We start from the raw sequence: 22,048 nt of genomic DNA, 5'->3' as shown, positions 1-22,048 counted from the left end.
ATTTAATTGGAGAGAAAATGGAGACTACAGGAAAGCAACTTTAAAGAGATGTGGTGCCAGGGGGTTTTGCAGAACCTCCTGAGAAACACGAATCTACACATTCAGAAGCACAGCCTGCAGCAGCAAGAAAGCAGACAAAAACCCATTACTGTCATCGCCTGTGAAACCAGAAGGCCGTGACTCTGGGATTCCGTGTTCCCCAAAGTTGTTCTTCAAAACTGGCCTTTCCCTAATGGAAGGAGACAGGGAGCTTGCTACAGACCCATTTAAAAGAAAACACAGGGTTATGCTTGAAGAAAAGGGGAAGCTGGTGTCAGGACGGCCAGATGTGCAGGAAGGAGTGGGAGGTGGCCTGGCAGTCACAGGCGAATGCAGACATGCTCTCCGTGTGACGACAGGGCCGTCGGGGCTCGTCGGCATCAGCAGTGTGTGCCGGGTGTGAGGCGGGGTGGGGCGGGGCACCTGCCAGTCCTGGAACCAGTCCTTGAACTGTCCTCGAACTGTCCCAGTGTGTTTAACTGGCTGCAACGTTCAGACTTCAAGCTCAGTGGGTTTGACACAGTTTCAAGGACAAACATTAGAAGAGCAGAAGTAGGGTTTATAAATTGCTAATTAGAAGGAAAAAATCAGAACTCACTAAGAAAAAAATTGCAGGGAACATATGTAAGCAGAAGTTTAAAACGTAGTTCACACAAATCCAGTTGTATCAGTAATCAGGACATACAGGAAGCAGACAAAAATGAAGTTTGTCAGATTGTGTTGAAGGCTTTGAACAAATGCATACATGTGCGTGTACAAATGCACACACAGGGGCCTCCTGTCCTCCCCTCCCCACCCCAGGCCTTGCAAAACTGTCGTCCACAAAACCAGTCCCTGAGGAGGCCTCGGGTTGGGGGGGCTGCTGGTGTGTGTGTGGGTGTGTGTGTGTGTGTGCACGCGCGCATGTGCTGTTTACAGGAACAGACCTGAAGTAGGATGACAGGCAGAAAGAGGAGGAAGGAAGCTGTTGTTGTTACATTGTTATCAGACTCCATGTATTTTCACGCAGGGACTGAAGGGCACTGCTTAATGATGCGAGTTTCAGTTTGTTAGGAAAAGACCAGTTTTAAACGAAAGTAGTTAATGAGACGACTGGCTGCTGGAGCAGCCAAGGCCTCTGTGGAGGTGAAGGAGGCTGCCAGGGCTTGGCTGGCGAGCTCTGTCTAGTGCCCGTGGGCAGCGCTCCGCATGCGGGGTGGGGAGAGCCTGTCCGCCTGAGCGCGCCGGCCGTTCACGGAGGTGGACCCCGGGCTGCGCCACAGACTGAGGACGAGGACGCGTGGTTTGTGGGCGCCAACCGCTGTAGGTACAGGTTCACAGTAAGTGAATTCCTGATTCCCTGGATGTTTGGGAATCTGAAGAGTGTATGATTTTGATTAACTTGTGGGTTAAGAAACCATAGTAGGCATTTTAAGTTATGCAGAACTAAAAGATAATGAAAACATCACATGAAAACCTGTGGAATGCAGAAAACGTTTGCTCTTGAGAGCTCTTCAGCGAAGCCTTACACGCTAGAGTTTTTTAACTGAAAACTTAGAATTAAGGATTTCACTTGAAAAATTAGGAAAAGAGCAACAGAATAAACTCAAAGTAACACACACACACACGGAAGTAACACGAGAGAACACGTAAGGGAAATTCTGAAATAGGAAACAAGATCAGCAAAGCGAGTATTTGACACGTGGAACACATTAAACGAATCGGCCTCTGAGGGGTTGGTCTGGAGAACCAGCGGGGGCTGCGCTCTGCCCCGGCCGTGGGGGGGCTGCAGGCCCCTGGAGAGGAAAGCGCAAGAGAGCGCGTCCACGTGCAAGCCTGACCGGAGTGCCATGCCAGCCAACCGACACCCTAGTGATGGGGACAGAAACGAAAGCAGGAGGCACAAAACCGCATTCTGCCACTCGCAGAGAATTATCCCGAGATGCCAAACAGCAGGTGGTCCAGTTTTGCGCAGACGCCACCAGGGCATCGGAATGAGAAGCGGGAGCACAGGAGGTCTTCCCAGGCCTCGTGAGGAAGTGGAGTTCAGATAACAAAGTCTGCCAGAAAAAAGGAGAGCCACGCGACGAGTTCAGTGGGATCAGAAAGAACATTTGATAAAATCTTAGTGCTCGTTCATAATTTAAAAGAAAAAAATGAACTAGCACTAGAAGAAAATACCTTTAACCTGAAGAAGGGATTTGCCAGGAGAGAAAGAGGGAGAGGCATCTACACAAACTATTCCCCAAAATGGGAGAGAAGCGCGGGCCAAGCCGGCCCTCTCTGTTTCCACTTCGTTCAGCCTCAGGTGCTGGTTTCCAGCCAGCGCAGTAAGACCAGGAATGAAAGGCCACAGGGTGGGAAGGAGGAAGCCAAGTTCCACGTCAGAGGTGAGCTGCGGTCCACACGGGAGTCGCACGGGAGCGCGCAGGGCAGCGGCCGTGGGGCCGGCCTGCTGGAGGCCCTCCCCGCCCGTCACAGTCCTGCAGTGACGCAGCCCACGAGTGCATCTGAGGCCACCCCAGGTGTGTGCACAGAAGGCTATGAACTTGACTGAAGAACAATGACACCTAAGTCACAGGCATCCCACGTTCACAGAGGGGAAGGGTTAATGTCAGGCTGTCAAGTTCCCCAGAGTCCAGAGATTGCGAGTCCCCAGAGTTTGGGGAATCCGAAGGCAAGGAGGGTTCCGGGAGCTCCCCCGTGTTCCGGGGGCCGCTGGGTGGACACGTTGCGATACAGCAGCCACACAGAGGAACACCTAGAGCTGCCCCTCGAGGCATCTTAGACACGGAGCGGGAACACAGGCGAGAGCCTGCGTGATGCCCAGTCTGTATAGATTCCCAGTTGGATGGGACGTAAGGACGAAGCACACCTGCCACTCCAGCAGTCGCGCCCCCGTGTCTTCCGAGAGGTGACAGGTGAGAGCAAGCGCCTGCCCCTCACCTTCCCCCAAGTACCTCCGAGTGTCCGTGGCAGATGGATGGGGACACAGACAGTGCCCTCCTCGTGCCCTGGACACTGCTCGGAGAAAATAGGCCTGTCTGCACGGGGCCAGGGCGCTGAGGAGACACACGGGCTCCCCGGTCCACCGCCCGACTGAGGTGCAATTCCCTGCCCGCCTCCACTTGCCAGCACTGTGAGCTCGCCCTGTGGCTGGTGTGTTGCGTACGAGCTACAACCAGGTAAAGTGCTCTCTAAGCACTGAAGTGCACCATTAAGAGACACACCGTGGGCGGCAGTACTGAAGGAAGCAAGGCAGTTATCCAGATAAGAAGTCAGGAGCTTGGCTACTTCTGAGGACCAGGGAGGGCTGCGGCCCAAGACGGCCACCTGGGTGCTCGCAGGCACCTCGGCCTGACCAGCGAGCCACCCTGTGTACTGGGTCCACACTGTGTGCTGGGTCACTGGTCTTTACGTTGCGTGTTTGTTCCGTGCACCCTTCGTGTGTGCATCACATGAACCAGAAACCAAAAACACAGAGGACTGCGAGGCTCCCGGAAGAACCCAGAGACTCCATCTCCGTCAGCAAGACGCAGGAAGACGTAGGGCGTTCAAACGAGGTGACAGCGATGCTGGCGGGAGGGTGGCGCCCCGGAGCAGACCCACAGCTCTGCTCTGAGATGCAGGGTGGCGCCGGGCCCTGCAGGTGCAAAGGCTGCGCACAGCTGGAGCTGTGCGGCTCTCGAGGGCTGCCGCCGGGTGGGCTGGGTCCCTGCCCGGCCACACTCACGAGCCAGCCCCACGTGGGCTCCGATGTCACATGGCAGGCGAAACTTTGATTGGGTATACGGGCGAAAGTCTGTCCACACCGTGAGGAAAGAGCTCTTAAAGATACCGGTAAACGTTCGGGCCAGTGGTTGCCGTGTAGATGGAGAGGGGACAGGGTTGCCACTCATCACAAAGGCTTAGCCCTGAGGTGTGTGAAGAGGGGACAGCACAGCGGGACATCCTAGGGGACCGCCTGGTGGGGCGGGACCTGCCTGCTGCCCACCGGGTGGAGACGGTCCAGGGGGGTCAGGGGTCAGCAGGGCCAAGTCCAGGGGGCTTTGCGGCCCGCGCACTGCTGTCCCTGTGGCTCTGCGCGGCGTCCCCACAGCCACACGTGGAGCCAGGCTCGTGGAGGAGCCACGCAGGCGCCGTGCCGAGCGGGGCAAGCGGGGGCCACCTGGTGTGACCCTGCTCCTCCATGGTCACACACGTGCACGGCATGCTGCTACTGAGCACGCGTGTGGAGGTCCTGGCGCCACGCACCAGCACAGGGTTCCTCCTGGGGGCAGCGGGGGCCTTGGGGCGGGCAGTGTCGGTGTCTCAGGCGGAGGTTGGTCACCCAGGCTTCTCGTCGTGCCATCCTGCGGGCACACATCCTGTCCACGCGTGTGGGTTTGTGTGTGCATGACCTATGTCTCCGAGGACAGCACGGACGCCTGCGGGGAGGGGGTGTCCAGAGAGGAGCCGAGGGTGGGCAGCAGGACAAGCGGGGCCACTCAGGAACCAGGGAGCTGCTGGGTGCCTGGCTTCCGTTCAGGTCGGGTTTCGTTCAGATTTCTACCACCCAGATTACAGCCGAAAAGGTGAGAAATTCAGAAATTATGCAAAGTACAGGTTTTTGAAAGAAAATGTCCATTCCTTTCCTTAATACACAAGTTGTCACTTCCTGGAAGCAGATGGCATCGTGCGGCCTTTTCTAGATGCTTTTAGCTCTGTTTGGGGTCCAGAGGTGGAGGGGGGCTGGCCAGCGCGGCGCCCTGAACACTCCGGCTTCCCAACGCTGCCTGTGAGCCTGTGCGCAGTGAGGGCAGGCCAGCATCTGCAGGGCGCCGCGTGGAGGAGGGCCTGCGGGCCCTCGGACGCTGTACTCGGGCGCCCCTGCAGCGCAGGTTGGAAAGGGCGACACAAAGCGCCCGCGGGTGTTCAGGGCGCCGGCCACTGTCCTGAAGCAGGGAACAGGGTGCGGAGGGGTTCCCCCCGCCACCGCACGGAGATGCAGGAGGACATGGGCTCAGGTGACTCTGGCTTTCTGTCTTCCAGGTTCTGCTTGGATTCCGCCAGGCAGACCCGGCAGAGACTGTCCATCAACTGGTCCAACTTTAGTTTGAAAAAAGCCACCTTTGCCGCCCACTGAACGAGGACCACCTGGAGAGGGACGCATGGGAGTCCACCCGGGCCGTACCGGGTGGGCTGCGGTGCCTGAGACCGCAGCCCCAGGAGGCGCCACCGGCCTGCTGTTCACTCCTGTGCGCGTCTGTGCTCCTGTGACCGCTGCTCCCACCACTTCCTCCGCCCCCGAGGCCTCGGGCCTGGGCCGTGGCTGAGATGAGTTTGCATCACCCTCGTGGCCCCGTCGCCTCTGCATCTCGCCCCGTCCTGTCATCCGTCCTCGAGGGCGTCGCCATCACTCAGCGCCCACCTGAGGGGCGGGCGGGCGGGGCAGGCGTGCGCCAGTCTCCACAATCTGCTGTTAAGAGTGTACATGTCGCACTGTTTGTGTCTGACCCCTGACTCGTAGCCAGCTTGTGTAAGACCCTGCAGAGTGAGACCGTTCCAACGAGCCCACCCAGTACTCACCGTCCAGTCCGTTAGAGTGTACGACTGTATTAACACGGGCCTGCCTGGCTACTTTTTAACATATTGTTAAGTAATATTAAAATCATGTCTTTCTTTTTGAAAGATGGAATACATTAGTACAGCAGAAGGCCTCGTCTGGTTGCTTTCTGCGGGGGCTGACGGGAGTGTGGCGGGGCGGGGTGTGCGGGGGCTGTCCCCCGACGGGCCTGGGCTGCTACCCCAGGTGGCAGCTTAGGGGTCCCTGTGCCCTCGCTGTCCTTCAGGCCACAGGACAGAGTTCAGCCAGAAGTGGTAAGTGCTTGGAGAAACAGCAGCCTGGGTGGTGCCCAGGCAGCTGGGGTGGTGCCCAGCCGGGCGCCTGGAGGCCTGCGAGTTTAAACCTGTAGCCTGAGGGAGGCAGAGCACCTCGGGCAGGGCCTTGGAGGCAGCTGCCCATCTGGCCCTGGGGCGTATGGTCTCTAATAAAACGATTAAAAAGCTGCACTAAGCTGGGTTTGAATGAGGAACGTGAACAGCATTTAAGACGGGAAAAGGAACCCTGCCTGGTCCCTTCGTTCTCAGGCCTGCGAGGGGTTTCGGGAGGCTGCAGGCGGCTGCCTCCTGGCTGCAGCCAGCACCACCTACCTCCCACTGCCCTGTGCGTCCCTCCAGAACCTGGTATGTCCCCAACGGAGGGGAAGGGTGAGGGCCTTGCTTCTGACAGCAGACCGGCCAGGCTCCCAGCCAGGAGAGGCGGGTGGGCTGGTCTCTGGGCGTGCTCTGGAAGGCAAGTCCACGGGGCTTTCTCCGACTGACTCCCTGAGCACAGCACCCTTGAGGTCCGCCCATGCACCCCTGCTGCTCCCGTCTCGGCCTCTGGGAGTGGGGGTGGGGCCTGTGTCGTTGGGAATCGGCGTTTTTCTTTTCTCTGAATAAACACCCAGAAGTGGGGTCACTGGGTCACAATTTAAAAAGACACCCATTTTTCACTTTCTGAGGGAACGCCACACTGCTTTCCACAGGGGCTGCAGCAGCCTGCGTTCCCACCCACCAGCCACTGTGCATGACGGCGTGCACCTGTCCTGCACGTCCTCGTCAACACGCGTTGGCTCACCTGTTGACAGCGGCCACTGGACAGGTGTGAGGTGACATGGTTGTCGTGGGCAGCGCTCCGACAGCGAGGGACGGTGAGCGTGTCCTCTTTGCAGAAGCGTCCGTTAGGTCCTTTTCCCATTTCTTCATTGCATCGTTGGGGGGTGTGTGGTGCCCAGTTGCTGGAGTTGCGCATTTTGGACTTGATCCCCTCACTGGCTGCACCGCTGGCAAAGCCGTCCCGCTCAGTGGGATTTTCTGTCTTCTGGTTGGTTTTCCTCACTGCAGAAAACTTTTCCATTGGACACGGTTCCCTCTGTTGTTTCTTTCGTCACCCCTGCCTGAGTGGGCGTGTCTGAAGGCACTGGACCCACGTGGCGGCGGCGGCGAGCACGCTCTGTCCTCCTGCAGGACGGCGGGTCTCCACCTGGCCCATCTCACAGGCCCGCCCGTAGACGGGTCCGTGCCCGCAATCCTGCAGCACATGAGGACACGGGTCTCTTTGCCGACTGTACAAAAAAATGTATGATTTTGATTCCTTTGCACTGGACGGCTATTGTTGTGTCGGCTGTCGTCTTTTTCCCCCCCCCCAACAATCTAAGGGATGGGCCGTCAGTGCCTCTGACCAAATCGGTGCAGCGTGCTGTGGCGCTTCTGGTGGTGCCGAGGCGAGAATCACCGCTCTGAGCAGGAGTCGCTGATCCGTGGGAGGGCTGTATGTGCGCGCGTGTGTGTGCGTGGTGCCAGAATGTGGTCCAATTTTTTTTTTCCTCTGCATCTGTCCTGTTTTCTCATTTACTTTACGTATTGTCTTTACCCCACTGTGTACTCTGGCCCCTTTGTCACGGAGTAATTGGCCCTGTGAGGATTTATCTCTCTGTCCCTTTGACCCATGTGTCTCTTTTTGTGCCAGTACATGTGTTTTGTTGGCCTCGCAGTTACCATGAGACCTCCTGCTTCGTTGCCTCTCAAGACTCCTTTGGCTGCTTGGGGTCTTTTGAGGCATTTTCCAGCCCTGGCCCTGGGGGAGGAAACACAGAGACCAGCGTTCAGGAGGCTGAGGTGGCTGGAATTTGTGGGCAGAGTTCTGTTTGTTTATTTTTATTTTTAAATATTTTACTTATTTATTTTTAGAAGGGGAGGGAGAAAGAGAGGGGAGAAACGTCAATGTGTGGTTGCCTCTCACGCGCCCCCTACTGGGGACCTGGCCTGCAACCCAGGCGTGTGCCCTGACTGGGAATCCAAGCGGCAACTCTTTGGTTCACAGGCCAGCGCTCAATCCACTGAGCCACACCAACCAGGGTCGGTGGGGCAGAGTTCTGGACGAGGTGGGAGGGGGGGCTGAGTGCACGCAGAACACCCCGGAGACCTGCCGAGGCCCCGCAGATCTGCTCACCTGTGCGTCTGGGATAAAAGTCCATGAATCTGGGGGAATTCAGCAGAAAGCAGTAGGGCTGAAGTAGTTCCTGTGTCCACCAGCCGGGAGACGACCTTGTACCAGCCGGCACCGTGTGGAGCCTTTAGAAGGACCTCATCTTGGTGGTGGGCGGGGCTAAATTAGACCAAAGTAAAATGCAGAGCTGCAGGCTGGACTCGGAAGGGCCAGCTGGACCCAGAGGAGCCGAGCAGCCTGCACTGGGCAGAGGGCCTGTGGCCGTCCGGCTGGCGGTCGCCCACTGAGCCAGGACCGGTCTATGCATCCTTTGAGGAGATAAGAGTTCAACCCAGGACAGACTGTTTCATTGGCTTTTCTAGTTGTGGGAAATATACAGGAATACCATGATTTTTCATGTTGACTGTATCTTAAGATTGTCAAATCAGCTTATTAATTTTAGCTTTTGCATGAGACCCCCCCAGGAGTTGCCACGCACGGCTGCGTCAGGGTGGAGGAAGTCATGTCGGCTCCCAGCCGGCAGAGGTTTTTACCACGAGTGGGTGTTGGCTGTTTCCATGTGTCTGTCTTTTCTGCTGTTCTCCAGGTGACCACGTGGCTCTTCCCCCTCCGATAACCGTGAATGTCCGTTGGTTGGTCTTTTAAACACCAGCCAGTCTCGTCCTCCACCTGATTCAGACACACCGTCCTGTTCACATGCTGACTTGAATATGCCACTGTCTGGTGTCCACGAGAGACAGTGCCCTGCACTGGCTCACCTTGTCTTCTGTCAGAAAATGAGCGGCGAGCTCGGCAGCACCTCTCAAGCGTTTGGAAGAATTCACCAGCGAACTCGTCTGGGCCTGGAGTTTACCCGTCAACAATTTTTTACTACAGATCGGATTTATTTCATGGACGGTCAGCTACTCACGTTTTCTGCTTCTTCTTGTGTCCACTTTGGTAAGTTGCTTTTCAAGAATTTTATCCATTTCACCTAGTTGTCAAATCAAGTACTGCCGTAAAGCGTTCATAATTCCCTCTCACCTTTCACTGCTTCAGAGACGGGCAGGGTTCTCCTCTTTCGCTCCCAACAGTAGTGATGTTGTGTCTCTTTTTTCCTCATCAGTCATGCCTGGGGCTTGTCAGTTTTACTGCTGTTCGAAAGAACTAACTCGTGGCATTGTTCATTTTCTCTGCTTTCTGTTTCATCAGTGTCTGCTCTTTCACTTACTTACTTCCATTTGGGATAATTTACAGTCTTTCCCAGCTTCTCATGCTGGGCACTGGGTCACTGAGTTGTAACCTTTGCTCACTTCCGATAGACGTGTCTGGAGCTATGGAGTGTCCCCTCCCCGCTGCTCCGTGACTGTTTTTGTGCTCCGTAGTGTTTTTAAGTCTGTTTTTTGATTTTAGAGAGAGGGGAAGGGAGAGCAGGTGAGTGAGAGAAGCGGCAGTTGGTTGCCTCCTGCACACACCCAGACCAGGGATCAAACCCGCCACCTTTTGCTGTACAGGGTGATGCTCCAACCAACCGCGCCATCCAGCCAGGGCTGTGCGCCATAATTTTCTTAAAGTTTTTTTCCGTCTTTTCCTTTGCCCACGGATCATCTGGAAGTGTGTGGGCATTGGCCAGTTCTCTTCTGCCACCGAGTCATGCTTTGATCGCACCGCGGTGGGAGAACTTCCACGTGGCCTCTCCGTCCTCAGGAGCTCGGTGCGACCCGACTTGCCGTCCGCAGGTTTGCCGCTGCCGGCGAGCGTCCCGAGCGTCCTCGCTGCAGCCTGATTCTTCCCTGCTCCCTTCAGTTCCCAAGGGAAGTACGTTCAGGTCTCTGCCACTGTGCCTTCGTCCGGTGCTCCTTTTGCTATGTTTTGAAGTTCTGTCCAAATGTAGCAACACTGCACGTTCCTGGTAAACTTACCCTTTTTCTTGGTGCAGTGTCTCTTCCTTGCCGGGGACACTTTCTGTCCCTGTGAAGTCCACTCCATCCGATAAGCACACAGCCACTCTCAGGCCCTTGGTTAGTGTTGGCACCGTGTACATGTTGCTGTCTTTCCACTCTGGGTTCTTGCATTTAAAGTGTACCTTCCACCAAGCACACAGATGACACTGCATTTTCATCCAGGGTGACCGTCATTGTCTGTCAGTGTGTGTGACCCATTCATTTATTTAAATATATTTTATTGGTTATGCTGTTACAGTTGTCCCACTTTCCCCCTTTTATTCCCTCCCCCTGCACACCCCCTCACCCACATTCCCCCACATTAGTTCATGTCCGTGGGTCGTACATAGAAGCTCTTTGGCTTCTACATTTCCTACACTATTCTTCACTCCCCTATTTTATACCTACCATTTATGCTTATTCCCTGTACCTTTCCCCCCATTCTCCCCCCTCCCCTTCCCCACTGATAACCCTCCATGTGATCTCCATTTCTTGATTCTGTTCCTGTTCCTAGTTGTTTGCTTAGTTTGTGTTTATTTTTGTTTAGGTTTAGTTGTTGATAGTGTGAGTTTGTTCTGTTCACAATTTTGATTATCTTCATTTTCTTAGATAAGTCCCTTTCCCATTTCATGTCATTAGGGTTTGGTGATGATGAACTCCTTTAGCTTGACGGTGTCTGGGAAGCACTCGATCCGCCCTTCCATCCGTGTGTCATACGGAGGCACGAACGAGATGGTGGCCACTTAATTTGGAGGTTCAGATTCGCAGACAATAAAAACCCCCAAGTCAAAGATGAATAGTTAAGTACTTTATTAAGCAAGAGCCAAGAGAAAATCAAGAATCAAGAGCATCCGGCACCAGACGGGAGACCACCCACACCTAACGCAGACGCTGGGGGTCCCGAGACAGCGGGACTCGGGGTTCACTGGGGAGTTCCAGTGAAGCGTCCTTCCTTCAGGTGGGATTCCACAGTCACGCTTCAGGGCTCTGCTTAAGTATGTTTCAGACAAACATGGCTGCGCGCCAAGGGCCTTGTGTGATTCTGACTTAACCAAGCAGTCCCTCTGGGAGAAGGGCCGGTTCTCCCAAGGGAACAGCCGAAGAAGATCAAAAGCTACTAATCTCCCTGGGAGACAGCGCTGCACCTACTTTTCCAGTCAAGGTCACAGCTCAGGCATAAACGGGGAGAATTCTCAAAGTCCTGTTAACCCTTCACTATTCTAAATGATAGATTTGCTGGATAGAGCAATCTTGGGTGTAGGTCCTTGATTTTCATTACTTGGAATACTTCTTTCCAGCCCCTTCTTGCCTGTAAGGTTTCTTTTGAGAAATCACCTGATCGTCTTATGGGGACTCCTTTGTAACTGTCTTCTCTTCTCTTGCTGCTTTTAAGATTCTCTCCTTCTCTTTAATCTTGGCTAATGTAATTATGATGTGCCTTGGTGTGTTCCTCCTTGGGTCCAACTTCCTTGGGACTCTCTGGGCTTCCTGGAAGTCTATTTCCTTTGCCAGATTGGGGAAGTTCTTCATTATTTTTTGCAAATAAGTTTTCCATTTCTTTCTCTCCCTCTTCTCCTTCTGGCACCCCCACGATTCAGATGTTTGAATGTTTAAAGCTGTCCTGGAGGTTCCTAAGCCTCTCCTCATATTTTTGAATTCTTATTTCTTCATTCTGTTCTGCTTGAATGTTTATTTTTTCCTTCTCATCCAAATCATTGAGTCCCAGTTTCCTTCCTGGCACTGCCGATTCCCTGTACATTTTCCTTTATTTCACTTTGCACAGCCTTCACTCTTTGCTCCATCTCATGACCACACTCACCCATCTCTGCGAGCATCCTGATCACCAATGTTTCGAACTGTGCATCTGATAGGTTGGCTCTCTTCGTCACTTAGTTGAGTTTTTGTGGAGCTTTGATCTTTCATTTGGGTCATTTTTTTGGTCTCCTCCAGCCTGTTAAGTAGTAAGGGGCGGAGCTTTAGGTATTTGGCAGGGCGCGGCAACCAGGATACTGGATAGTGGCGCTGTCTGTGGGGGAGGGGTCCGAGGGGGAACAGTGCTGCTTGCTCAACTCTCTGTAGGCTTCCAGTCACTTCCTCCGCTTCCCACAAGCAGACGTGGCCCTCCTCGTGCCCATTCCCGGTGGGTGGGTTTGTGTGCATTCTAGGACCCTGCAGGTCTCTCCCAACGGGCTCTCCTGTGAGGCTGGGAGTCTCTCCTACCACCACAACCCTCCTGTTGGCCCAGGTGTCTTCAGTTAGAGGTTCGAGACTTTCTATCCCCAAGCCAAAACTTTAGGTTGCACGGTCTGTCTCGCTCCCCAGTTGTTCCTCCCTGTTATCCACATGCCAACCTGGGGCCGTCCAACCCGCAAGCCGCCACCTTGCTGCACGTGCGCTTTGCCCTCCTACCGTCTGGATAAATGTTTCTTTAACTCCTTGGTTGCCAGACCTCCATACAGTTCGATTTTCTGGTAGTGTGGTTGTTTTTGTTTTTTAAATTTGTTGTCCTTCCGATTGTGTGAGAAAGTACAATGTGTCTGCCTACACCTCTACCTCCGGTCCATTTATTTTCATGGTGACTGTTGACATAGTTGGGTTTAAGGCTCCCACTTTGCCATCTGTTTTCTGTTTGTCTCCTCTTCTTTTTTCCTTTAGTTCTCCTAACTCGTCTTCCTTTAAATTAATCAGAACATTGTTCTAACTTTTCAATTAAAGACTGTCAGTACTATTTTAATGGTTACCCTCAAGATCATAATATGCTTTCTTCATTCCCTATGGTCCACCTTACATCAGCCAAAACCCTCACAATTGTCTGAGTTTATCAAACACTGCCCGCTACCACCTGGGAAGCTCCGGCGGTCGGGCCGGCCTGTCTCACAGCCGCCGGGACACTGCTGTGCACGGTCCGTCTCCGGGCCCTGCCACGGCTCTGTTCTGCCCGCAGCGTTTCTGTGGCCACTCCCTGTCGTCCAGTCCCCTTGTGTGAGTCTGAAAGCGTCTTCCTTCTGCCTCCGGTTTCCCGTGTTGTATTTTCTCTGTGCACAGACCTGTGGCACCGCCCGGCCAGGTCCTGGGCACTGCTGGCATGTTGGGCACCGGCTCCTGTCATGGTTCCTGGAGCCTGCGCACTCTTTCGGCAAAGGGCTGTTGGGTGCTGCCCCAGGATATCACCTTGGCTCCTAGGGTGGCCCTTCTGGGTTTGAGGGAAACCTGAGGTGCTCACACAGGCCTCCTAACCCTGAGACTGGAATTCTAAACTGTCACCGTGCAAGGGGCGCCACTAACATCTGCTCAGCTCCTGCCGCTTCCCAGCCTGCTTGACTTGGGGTCCTGCAGTCCCCCCTAAGTATGCACAATGCGAGGGTCAGCCAAGGGTCTGAAGGTCCCCTCGTCCCAGCACTCAGGTGTCCACAGACCGCTCCGCTTCGTCAGGTTGCTGAGGCTTCTTGCCGCTTCCCACCCCACGACGGGCCTGCCGGGCGGGGTTCCGGGGAGGGGGTGGGGGCTCCCCAGAGGAGATGACCCCCAACTGCACCGAGGACCTGCCCAGACAGAGGTGGTGAGAGGGTGTTCCAGGCAAGAGGGGCAGTGGGCCCGCTGCTCATCCCAGCTGGTCTGGCGCCTGCCTGAGCAGGGGCGCGGCTGAGCCCCTGTCCCCAGTCACCACGCCTTCCCCGAGCAGTCACAGCAGCAAATACTCGCGTCATAAAAACAAGGGGACGAGCAGTGAAAGTGCCTGAGCTCCGGGGTGCGTGACCGGCGCCAGTGCACCGCACCGCACCGCACCCAGCGAGGCCGGCGGTTCCTCTGGCCAGGCCAGCGCTGTGAGCCACACGCTTGGCTCTGCACCCTGCAGGGCCCTCTCACCCCGAGAGCCAACGTGTGGCTCCCACGGGCCACCTCTTCCCAGCAGGCCGCAGCACCCCAGGTGCTCCCGCTGACCTACTCTGTGCGTGGCTGGAGCAGGACGGAGGCGAAAGGTCAGAAGCACCCTCGGCCCTGATCCCGTGCGCTGAGGGCACCAGCCTGTCCCCGCCTGGGCTCACAGGCAGCACTCGGCCACGTGTCTGAGGAGCTCCTCGCCCTGCTCGTCACTGAAGCCCTGCAGGCAGTGGGGGCACTGAAGCTCCCCCTGGCCGCTCCGGGCCACTCCAGGGCGCCTGTCCTCTCTGGGGGCGGCCAGACACTGGGACCCAGTCCCAGGCCGCTGGCCAGCAGGCAGCAGCAACTCCGTGGCATCGGTCTCTGAGTACTTGGGAGGGTTGCTCCCTGTGTGAATCCGGCAGGAGCCTGGCTTTTGGGCGTCCTGGAAAAAAGACAAAGGTCTGTTTTCGTGGGCTGCACTGGAGGCCACCAAGCTGGGTCCTGGGTTCACCTGTCCCTGAGTGGGGCTCACACCCCTCGCCCTGCTGTGGCCCAGAGCCCAGAAGCGAACGGCAGACCATGGTGACATCACATGCTCACAAACGGCTGGTGGCAGGAGCAAGGCGGAGCCCCAGGGGCACATGGAGGCCGAGGGTCTCGTTTCTGGACACCCAGGGCCTCAGCCTCCACAGCCACGAGACAGGGTGACCAGGGCTCCCACCTCACAGCAGGGAGGGGGCGCCAGGGAAAGAAGCCCACCGTGGAGCCTGTGGCCCAGGACCTGCTCCCTGGGTGCAGACTGCGAGCCCAGGAGGTGGCGGCCCCTCCTGCCACACTCTGCCTGCCACGCCGGCTCCCTCCGGGCGGGCGGCTCAGCAGACACAGCGGACTTGAAGTTCACAAAGAGGAAAGAAGCCCTGCACACCCCCGGGAGCCAAGCCCCCACACCTACCTGCCCGTGGGATGCCTGGCGCTGCAGGGCGGCTACCTGGTCCTCGAGCTCCTGAATCCTGCCCTGAGCCCGCTCCCGGTCCGCCCTCTCCGACAGGAAGTCGTCCTTGTACACGAGAATCTGGGGAGAGCAGACGCCCACCGTTGCTGCGTTGCGCTGGTCTGCCGGCTGGAGGAGGTGCGACGCCCTGTGCTGCCGCCCGGACCCACCTGCTGCTCCAGCATCTGCACCCGCTCCTGTGCCGCCGCCAGCTCCCGCACCGCCGCCGCGCACTCGCCAATCCTCGCCTCCAGCTGCCTGTTGAGCCGGGAGATCTCCTTCCTCATCAGCCCCGTCTCCGGCTCAGGCGCCTGTGGCTCCCGCAGCTGGGTCCACAGCCCCCGCACATACTCCTCCCTGCTGGCATCGTAGCGCTGCCACTGGGCGTTGAGGTCTTCTACCTGAGGGCAGAGCACGGTGAGGCCACTCTCCGTGCACGGAGCTCGGCAGCTGCTGACCGGCCTGGGGCAGTGGGAGCCACCCCCCTGGCTCTGGGCACAGGCAGCGTCCAGAACACAAGGGCCTGGTGCCAGTTTCCTGCCTGAAGGGCTGTCGGCGGGAACTCCAGTCTTTTCCCCTGCGGCATGTGACCTGAGGGGTGGGAAGGAGAAGGACCCCACCCACCGCCGGGGCCAGCCTGACCCGCAGCCCGTAACAGGAGCTCTCCTCCGACGAGATGCCAGACACTCACGTGAGCCACCTTCTGCTTTAACAGTCGGTTTTCTTCCTGTAACCTCTCAATCGTGGCCTGAACAGAGGTGTCTTTGCCTGCACGTCCTGGCTGCAGAAGAAAAGGACGGAGGAGACAAGGGTCACGGAACGTGTCAGTCACGTGCAGCGAGAGGGGAGGCCCCAGGTGCAGCAGGAGGCGGCCCTTCACCAGAGCAGCAAAGCCTGGATGGGAAGGGCTCGTCGCCACCTGCTGGTGCTTGCGGGCAGCCAGGCACGGCTGTCCCACCGCCACAGCTGTCAGGAGGGCAGCACGCTCAATCCCACTGTCCCCGAGGACGCCGGCCAGACCCACAACCTCAGCGTGTCCGCAGACAGCCAGGGCCCACCTCACCTGCCCTCACGCAGGGTCAGGGCGGCCCGCACACGGGTGGGCAAACCCGGCTGAAAGTCTTACGAAAGGCCCAGCTCACTCCCGACCCGAGAGCAGGACAGACGGGGCGCTGGGGCGCTGGCGCATCACCTTGAGAATTTCCCTTCAGCGACAGGAAGTGCGTGTCCTAACCCAGCAGTGGGGAAGCCCCGGTGACTCACGTCTGGGAAGTGATGCTGACTTGGAGACTGCAAGCCCCGCCAAGGCCCAGGCCCGCCCCAGGCTGGCCACTGCGTGGGGCCACTTTTGGGTCCCCAGAGGGAGGTGGCAGTGACTCAGCCAGACGAGGCTGTGCTCCTCCTAGAGGGCACTTTCTCCTTTGGTTCCTGGCACACGCGTGTTTTTCTCCAAGTCTGGAGCACAGCCAGCACACGGGCAGCCTCAGGCAGAGGGCCTCCCAGCGGACTTGCTCCCCAGGAGGGGACACCCTCGCACAGCAGAGCGCATTTCTGCGGGGCCTTGGTGCAGCCTCAGAAGGTGCCTGGGAAGCACCAAGGGAGAGGCCCAGCGTGGTGGGGGGTCCTGGGCCGGTGGGCACGAGGCTTCTTTCCCATCCACCCTCAGGCCTGCCCTGGGGCTGGAAGGTGGCAGGATGGCGGCTTCGGCTCCATTCCTGCATTCGCTGCCCCCCCCAGCCCCCTCCTCAGGATCTCGGTGACTCCACCCTAAGGGATCCCTGGCGCCGAAGCCCTTGCCGGCCCCTCTCCCCATCAGGCCCCATGGGCCGGCACCACCCGGGCTCGGCCGACCCGTTGGGGGCTCGCCTGCCGCCCCGCACTCCACCTGGCTGGGCTCCACACTGTCCCCCTCTGCTGACAACGCTGGAGCCCTGGGGCAGCCGGGCCTCAGAATCGCAGCCCCTGGTGTGACGAGCCCAAAAGCCACTTCAGAGATGGCAGCCTCGGCTCCACAGGCGGCCCAGGGCCGGCCAGGGGCCCACAGAAGGCTGCACTCAGTCCTCTGCCTGTGGTGCCCGCCAATCCCCACCTCGCCCAGTCCCTGCACCTGCCAAACACACACGTTCAGGGCAGCCCCTCAGCCCAGCCTCCCCCACGTCCAGGGCCCAGGGCCGGCTACAGGCCTGGGTGCAGTGGGCTGCTGAGCCTGGCCGTGCTGGGCATTCTGCAGGTCCCATAGCTCTGGAAGAAACCCCCGGAAGGACAGGCTCTGCCTCAACAGAAGTGGGCCCTGCGCACCAGCCTCAGTGACCGCCGAGGGCCGCTGGGCCAGCAGGCAGTGTCCCCTGCCCCCAGACCCCCTCACCACAGCCTACCTCCGGGCTCTGCCCCGCCACGGCCCCCTGCTGTGCATCGAGACACTTGGCCAGGTGCTGGCACATGTGGGCGGTGGCGGCCAGAGTCCTGCGCAGCTGGTGGGTCTCGTCGGCCAAGGAGCGGCACAGGACGTCACTGGTGGCCCGGGCCCGCTCCTTCTCTGCCACCTGCCTCCGCAGCAGGGCGACCTCCTGCTCCAGCTCCGGCTCCGGCCGGCGCATCCACCGGGCGGCCTCCCTCTCCCTCTCTTCTAGCTTCTCAGAAAGTCTCTCGATTTCCTGATGGGAGATTTAAAAGCAGAGTTTACTTGATGAAAAGTAACATCAGAGGCAAACGCCATGAAGCTCAGGAAATGCCGGCACAGGGCCCGCCCTGGAGAGCAGGCTCAGTCCTCCATGGGCGTCCGAGCCCCCAGTTCGCTGGAGCAGTTGGCCTCTGGTGGTCTGCCTGAAGCCCCGACCAAAATTCTGTTTTCACGAGCAGGTTTACAGTTTCAGATTTTACATCATCAAATGACTAAGTGCGGTGCTTCCTGACATTTCCCCGGTAGGAAGGGCAGGAACCCCAACATGGTGGGCAGCCCCCAAAAGATACATCCATGGCCCAACCCAGCTACTTGGGGTGTGGCCGCGTTTGGCAGTGGGGTCCTTACAGTGTGAACAGTTAAGGTGAAGTCATACTGGGCTCATCAAGTGACTAGTGTCCTTGTCAGAAGAGGGACACTTGGATCCAGAGAAGGCCGTGTGGAGGCAGAGACGGGAGTGGAAGCTACAAGACAGACGGCACCAGGACCGGCACGGCCACCCCAGCGCCACCCTCGGAGCCCGGCCCTCGCCCGGAACCTGAGAGACGTCCTTCGTTTCAAGCCCTGAGTTGAAGGCACTTTGCCACGGCAGCCACGGCAGCCACGGGAAACACAAATCTCAAACCCAAACACACCCAGGTCCCATCACTTCTTTAAAAAAAAAAAGAAAACAGTACTTAAAATTGTGATCCGCTTTGTGCCTGCCCTAATTTTGTGCTTCCCCATCTTTAAAACAATCTCCAACATGCACAGGGCCAGAGGGAGGTCCAGTCTACAGATGAGAAGCGGCAGCCTCGCTCCCCAGGGCGAGGGGGGGGGGCAGGGGGAGCGGCAGCGGAGACACTGGGAGCCCAGAACCTTCTCACCGCTTCCCAGTGGGGGAGATGCAAGGCCCTGATGCTGATAAGGGAGCCCCGAACTGCTGTCCCCGCAGCTGCTTTAAACAAAAACACGCATAGTCACAGAAACATCAGAGATACCAGGGTGAAATAACCTGAAAACGTCAACTCCACGTGGCACCCGCACCCCCAGCTTCACTTTCCAGAGGCGACCTCCCTGTCTGAACGCTCCTCCTTCCTGGACATTTGTGAGCACCTAGAACACGTGGTCTCTCCCCAAACGACCCTGCAGCAACACTGCCTGTCTGCGCCTTCTCCATCTGCGAAGCGCGGACACGACCGATGCTACGGCGAGAAGACGGGTTGGAGAAGAGCAGTGTGAACACCTGCACACCCGCAAGTTCACCTGGAGGAAACGGACACGTTCGTGGAGACACAGAGAAACAGGAAAACCTTTGCCTAACAAGTGGAATCAGTAACCAAAGGTCTGCAGAAAAACAAAGCAAAAGCCCTGGAACTCACAGCTTCTCAGGTGAATTGTACCAGACACTTAAGGAAAAGTTAATACCAGTCCTTCTCAGGGTTTCCCAACAAGTTGAAGAGGAGGGAACACTTCCTGTTTTTATGATGCTGGAATTACCCTGTGACCAGCACAAGACACCACACGAAGCCTGCAAACCAATATCCCTTCTGAGCAACAGTTCTCAGCAAGATGCTGGCAAACTGAGTCCAGTGACATGTGGAGAGGATTATCCACTGTGACCAAGCAGGATTTTCCCCTGGAAGACAAGGGTGGCCCAACGTATGGAAACTGATCAACTGATCCACGGTGAGTATTTCACAATATATACAAATACTGAGTTGCCATGTTGTGTGCCTGAAACTAACATGTTATATGTCAGTTATATCTAAAGGGGGGGAAAGCAGTTGACACTGCTCATCACCAGGGTCTGGTTTGGAAACGGACTTTAGGGCGGTACTCACTCTGCATTCAGTACTCTGCCCAACACCTCCCCCCTCCCTCCCTCCCCCTTGCTTCGAGGGGCGATCACATGTGCAGGCGTGATCCACAGTTTGAAGGGCAAAAACTGGATCTGGGATTTCTCTGCATGCGCCTCACCTAGTGCTGAACAGAACGTTGCAGTTCACAACTTCACAAAGCAGCAGAGCCCGTCACAAGTCGCCCCCCGTCTGACCTTACAACCCCTTCCTGTGTTATTCTCTACCTGCTTTTCAGTGTGGCTTCACTGGATCAGTACCGCCACGGCCCGGTCGGCTCTGGCGCTGTGCACGTCCTCGGAAGGTGAACGTACTATATAAGCCCAGTGTTGGGAGAAGCCAAAAACACAGCCCATGGTGTTCGTGCGCGTTGCACTCCCATAGAGAGATTTCCAGTAAATGAGGCTCCGCACTCCCCTGTGGCAGTGGCCAGTGCCGATCATGTCTGGGCACCTGTGCAAGAGATGAAGCTCTGTGCTTACACCTGTGAACTCCTGTCCACTGCGACGCAGAACAATGCTGCACCCGCCCACCACATCTTCCACAAAGGCAGTGGGTTAGTTCTGCAGTGAGGGCCGGCGATTCATAAAGAGAAACATGCCTTTCTTAGTCCATTCTGCATCCCTAGTGCCCAAGAAAACGTATCAGAACGTTATTTCACTGAGTGAACTAAGTTGGACAGAAAAAGACCAGCACCACATGATTTCACTAGTATGTAGACGCTAAAGAACAAGAATAAACAAAATGAAAACCCACTGACACAGACCAAACAGGTGGTTGCCCGAGGGGAGGGGTGGGAGGACGGATGGGGGAAAGGGAACACAGGTAGTAACACTGGGAGGAGTTTGAGTAAGTGGGGTGACCACACCGTCAGGCCTAAGAGTCTCGTGGCCATGCTGTACCCGTGAAACTAAGGTAATTTTATACGCCAACTAAAACAGCCAGCGAAGACCACACCCCTAGCCCCAGGACAGGCCTCGCGCCCCGCACACGCACCCCTGCGGGACCCGAGCGCACCCACAGCTCCGACCCGAGCAGGCGCACCTGGCGCAACGCCGCCTCCACGGCGCCACCCTCCCGCTGCCGCAGCTGCTCCCGGAAGCGCGCCACCTGCTCCAGCAGTGCGTCCACGAGCGACGGCGCCGCGTCCCCCTCGAGCGCGGCCAGGCGGGCGCGGAGGCGCTCTATGAGCGCGTCTCGGGCCGCCAGCTGGTCCTGCAGGCGCCTCAGCTGCTGCCTGGCCTCGTGGTACAGGCCGCAGAGAGTGGCGGCCGCGCGCGGGGCGCCTTTCTGCCCGCCGGGCCCCTCGTCCCCCGACGACATGCCTGCGGGCCTGGACCCAGGGCGCGCGGCCGCCGGCCACTTCCGCGCCGGCTCTGGGCCAGCCGCCACCTTCCCGGAACTTTAGCCTGCGAGCCCGCCCCTCACCGAGAATCCCACTCGCTGGCCGCGGAGTGTCGGCCACGCCCACCCCGGAGTCGGGTCACACCCTCCACTGAGAGCCAGGCACCGCCCCTTACAGTATCCTAGGCCGTGGCGTGTCCACCCGCACGGGTGCCTGGCCGGTCCCAGCGGCCCCTCCCCCCGCATCTGGGGCTTTTCCGGAGAGTCGGCCGCGCTGTCGAGAGGGGTTGAGCGGCCTCCGATGTAACTGCTGATAGGAGGGAAAGAGGGGGGTCAAAGACGACCCGGACGCTTGGACCCGAGCTTGGAGGCAAATCCCCCAGCTGCAGGCGGTTGGCCAAAGGTAGCGACAGAGAGAACGAGGTTCCAAAAGCTGAGGCAGGAGCGCTCTGCCCACCCGGGGCGCGTGGCCGTGCCCTATCCGCCCGGCCCTCTTAGGGTCACGGCGTAGAAGGCCGCGGAGAGCTGACCCTTTCCCATCCTCGCTTCTCAGACAACCAGACCCACTTCAAGGCTTCCTCCCCGGCTGGGCGCCTGTCTCCTTGTTCGGAGCCCGCGCTCACCCCGGCGACGCCCAGGCGCGCACGATCGTCCTTCCCGGGTCTCCTCCCGCAGAACCGCTGCCCCGCGCGTGCCCCTCCCGACCCTGAGAGCGGCGTCGCGCTTTCGGTGCCGGAGCCGAGGCCGGGCGGAGCCTCGTAGCTCAGGCGAGGGTGTGGGCAAAGCAGCGGGCGCTCGCCGCTCTGCGCGGGACAGGTCAGGGCCCGCCTGCGGAGTGGTAGGGGCTAGAGTGCTGGGTGCGCAGAGCCTGGCCCGGGGTTGTGATGGACACATACTGGCGGAGAAGACGCAACCGCACCGGTTCCGGGGCTGGGAGAGCTGGCGTTCCCCTGGCTGCGGCTCCAAGTCAAAGCCGGGGCAGGAACCTCGCCGAGTGGGGGGCCGGGAGGGGGCGCTCGCGCTCACGCCGCCGGAGGTCAATTCCGGGAACAGGTGTCCTTTAGACCAGCGCTCCGCAACCTTTTGGGCACTTGGGCACTTGGGACCGGCATCGTGGAAGATACGGTCCGGGCCGGATAGGAGGCGGAGCTCGGAGCTCAGGTGAGCTTCGCCCGCAGCTGCGGGGGCTCGGGGAGGACACAGGAGGCCAGCTCGGTTCCTGCAGGTCCGCGGCGAGGAGCTGGGGATCCCTGTGTTAGGCCCCAACCGGGCCTCCTCATCGATTACGGCCGCAGCGAGAGAAGATGGGCGGCGGCGTCTTTTCCTTCATTTCACGCTGAGGACAGAAGCATCGTTTCC

At 58.1% G+C, this 22,048-nt stretch overlaps 2 protein-coding genes across 5 annotated transcripts in view; one reads left to right on the top strand and one right to left on the bottom strand.

Annotated features, from left to right (window-relative positions):
• FAM193A (family with sequence similarity 193 member A) overlaps nt 1–5,731 on the top strand; it is a 103,130-nt gene extending 97,399 nt beyond the window's left edge. For all 3 annotated transcript variants that reach the window (XM_037126783.2, XM_053672470.1, XM_053672471.1), the window contains exon 21: nt 5,050–5,731. In XM_037126783.2, coding sequence (XP_036982678.2) covers nt 5,050–5,143 — 94 coding nt within the window. In that variant the 3' untranslated portion in view covers nt 5,144–5,731. The remainder of the gene's footprint in view (nt 1–5,049) is intronic.
• A 1,281-nt stretch (nt 5,732–7,012) lies between these two features.
• TNIP2 (TNFAIP3 interacting protein 2) lies at nt 7,013–20,795 on the bottom strand. 2 transcript variants are annotated; one of them, XR_005079822.2, is made up of 7 exons: nt 20,390–20,795; nt 17,203–17,481; nt 15,519–15,608; nt 14,998–15,228; nt 14,789–14,908; nt 13,919–14,278; nt 7,013–7,678 (listed from the first exon to the last, which is right to left on the bottom strand). XR_005079822.2 is itself a non-coding variant. In XM_037126921.2 (6 exons), exons 1-6 carry the CDS (start codon nt 20,666–20,668, stop codon nt 14,015–14,017), a joined length of 1,263 nt encoding a protein of 420 aa, XP_036982816.2. In that variant the 5' UTR covers nt 20,669–20,795; the 3' UTR covers nt 10,759–14,014. The 2 variants fall into 2 exon arrangements, 1 of the variants encoding a protein (XP_036982816.2); XM_037126921.2 differs by lacking the exon at nt 7,013–7,678 and having other exon boundaries at nt 10,759–14,278.
• Nucleotides 20,796–22,048: the final 1,253 nt, after the last annotated feature.

This window comes from Artibeus jamaicensis, unplaced genomic scaffold, assembly GCF_021234435.1.
Source record: "Artibeus jamaicensis isolate MK-2021 breed Jamaican fruit bat unplaced genomic scaffold, CSHL_Jam_final contig_76, whole genome shotgun sequence".
NCBI lineage: Eukaryota > Metazoa > Chordata > Mammalia > Chiroptera > Phyllostomidae > Artibeus > Artibeus jamaicensis.
The sequence above is the reverse complement of the archived record's forward strand: the minus strand, read 5'-3'. Positions and strand labels throughout refer to the sequence as shown.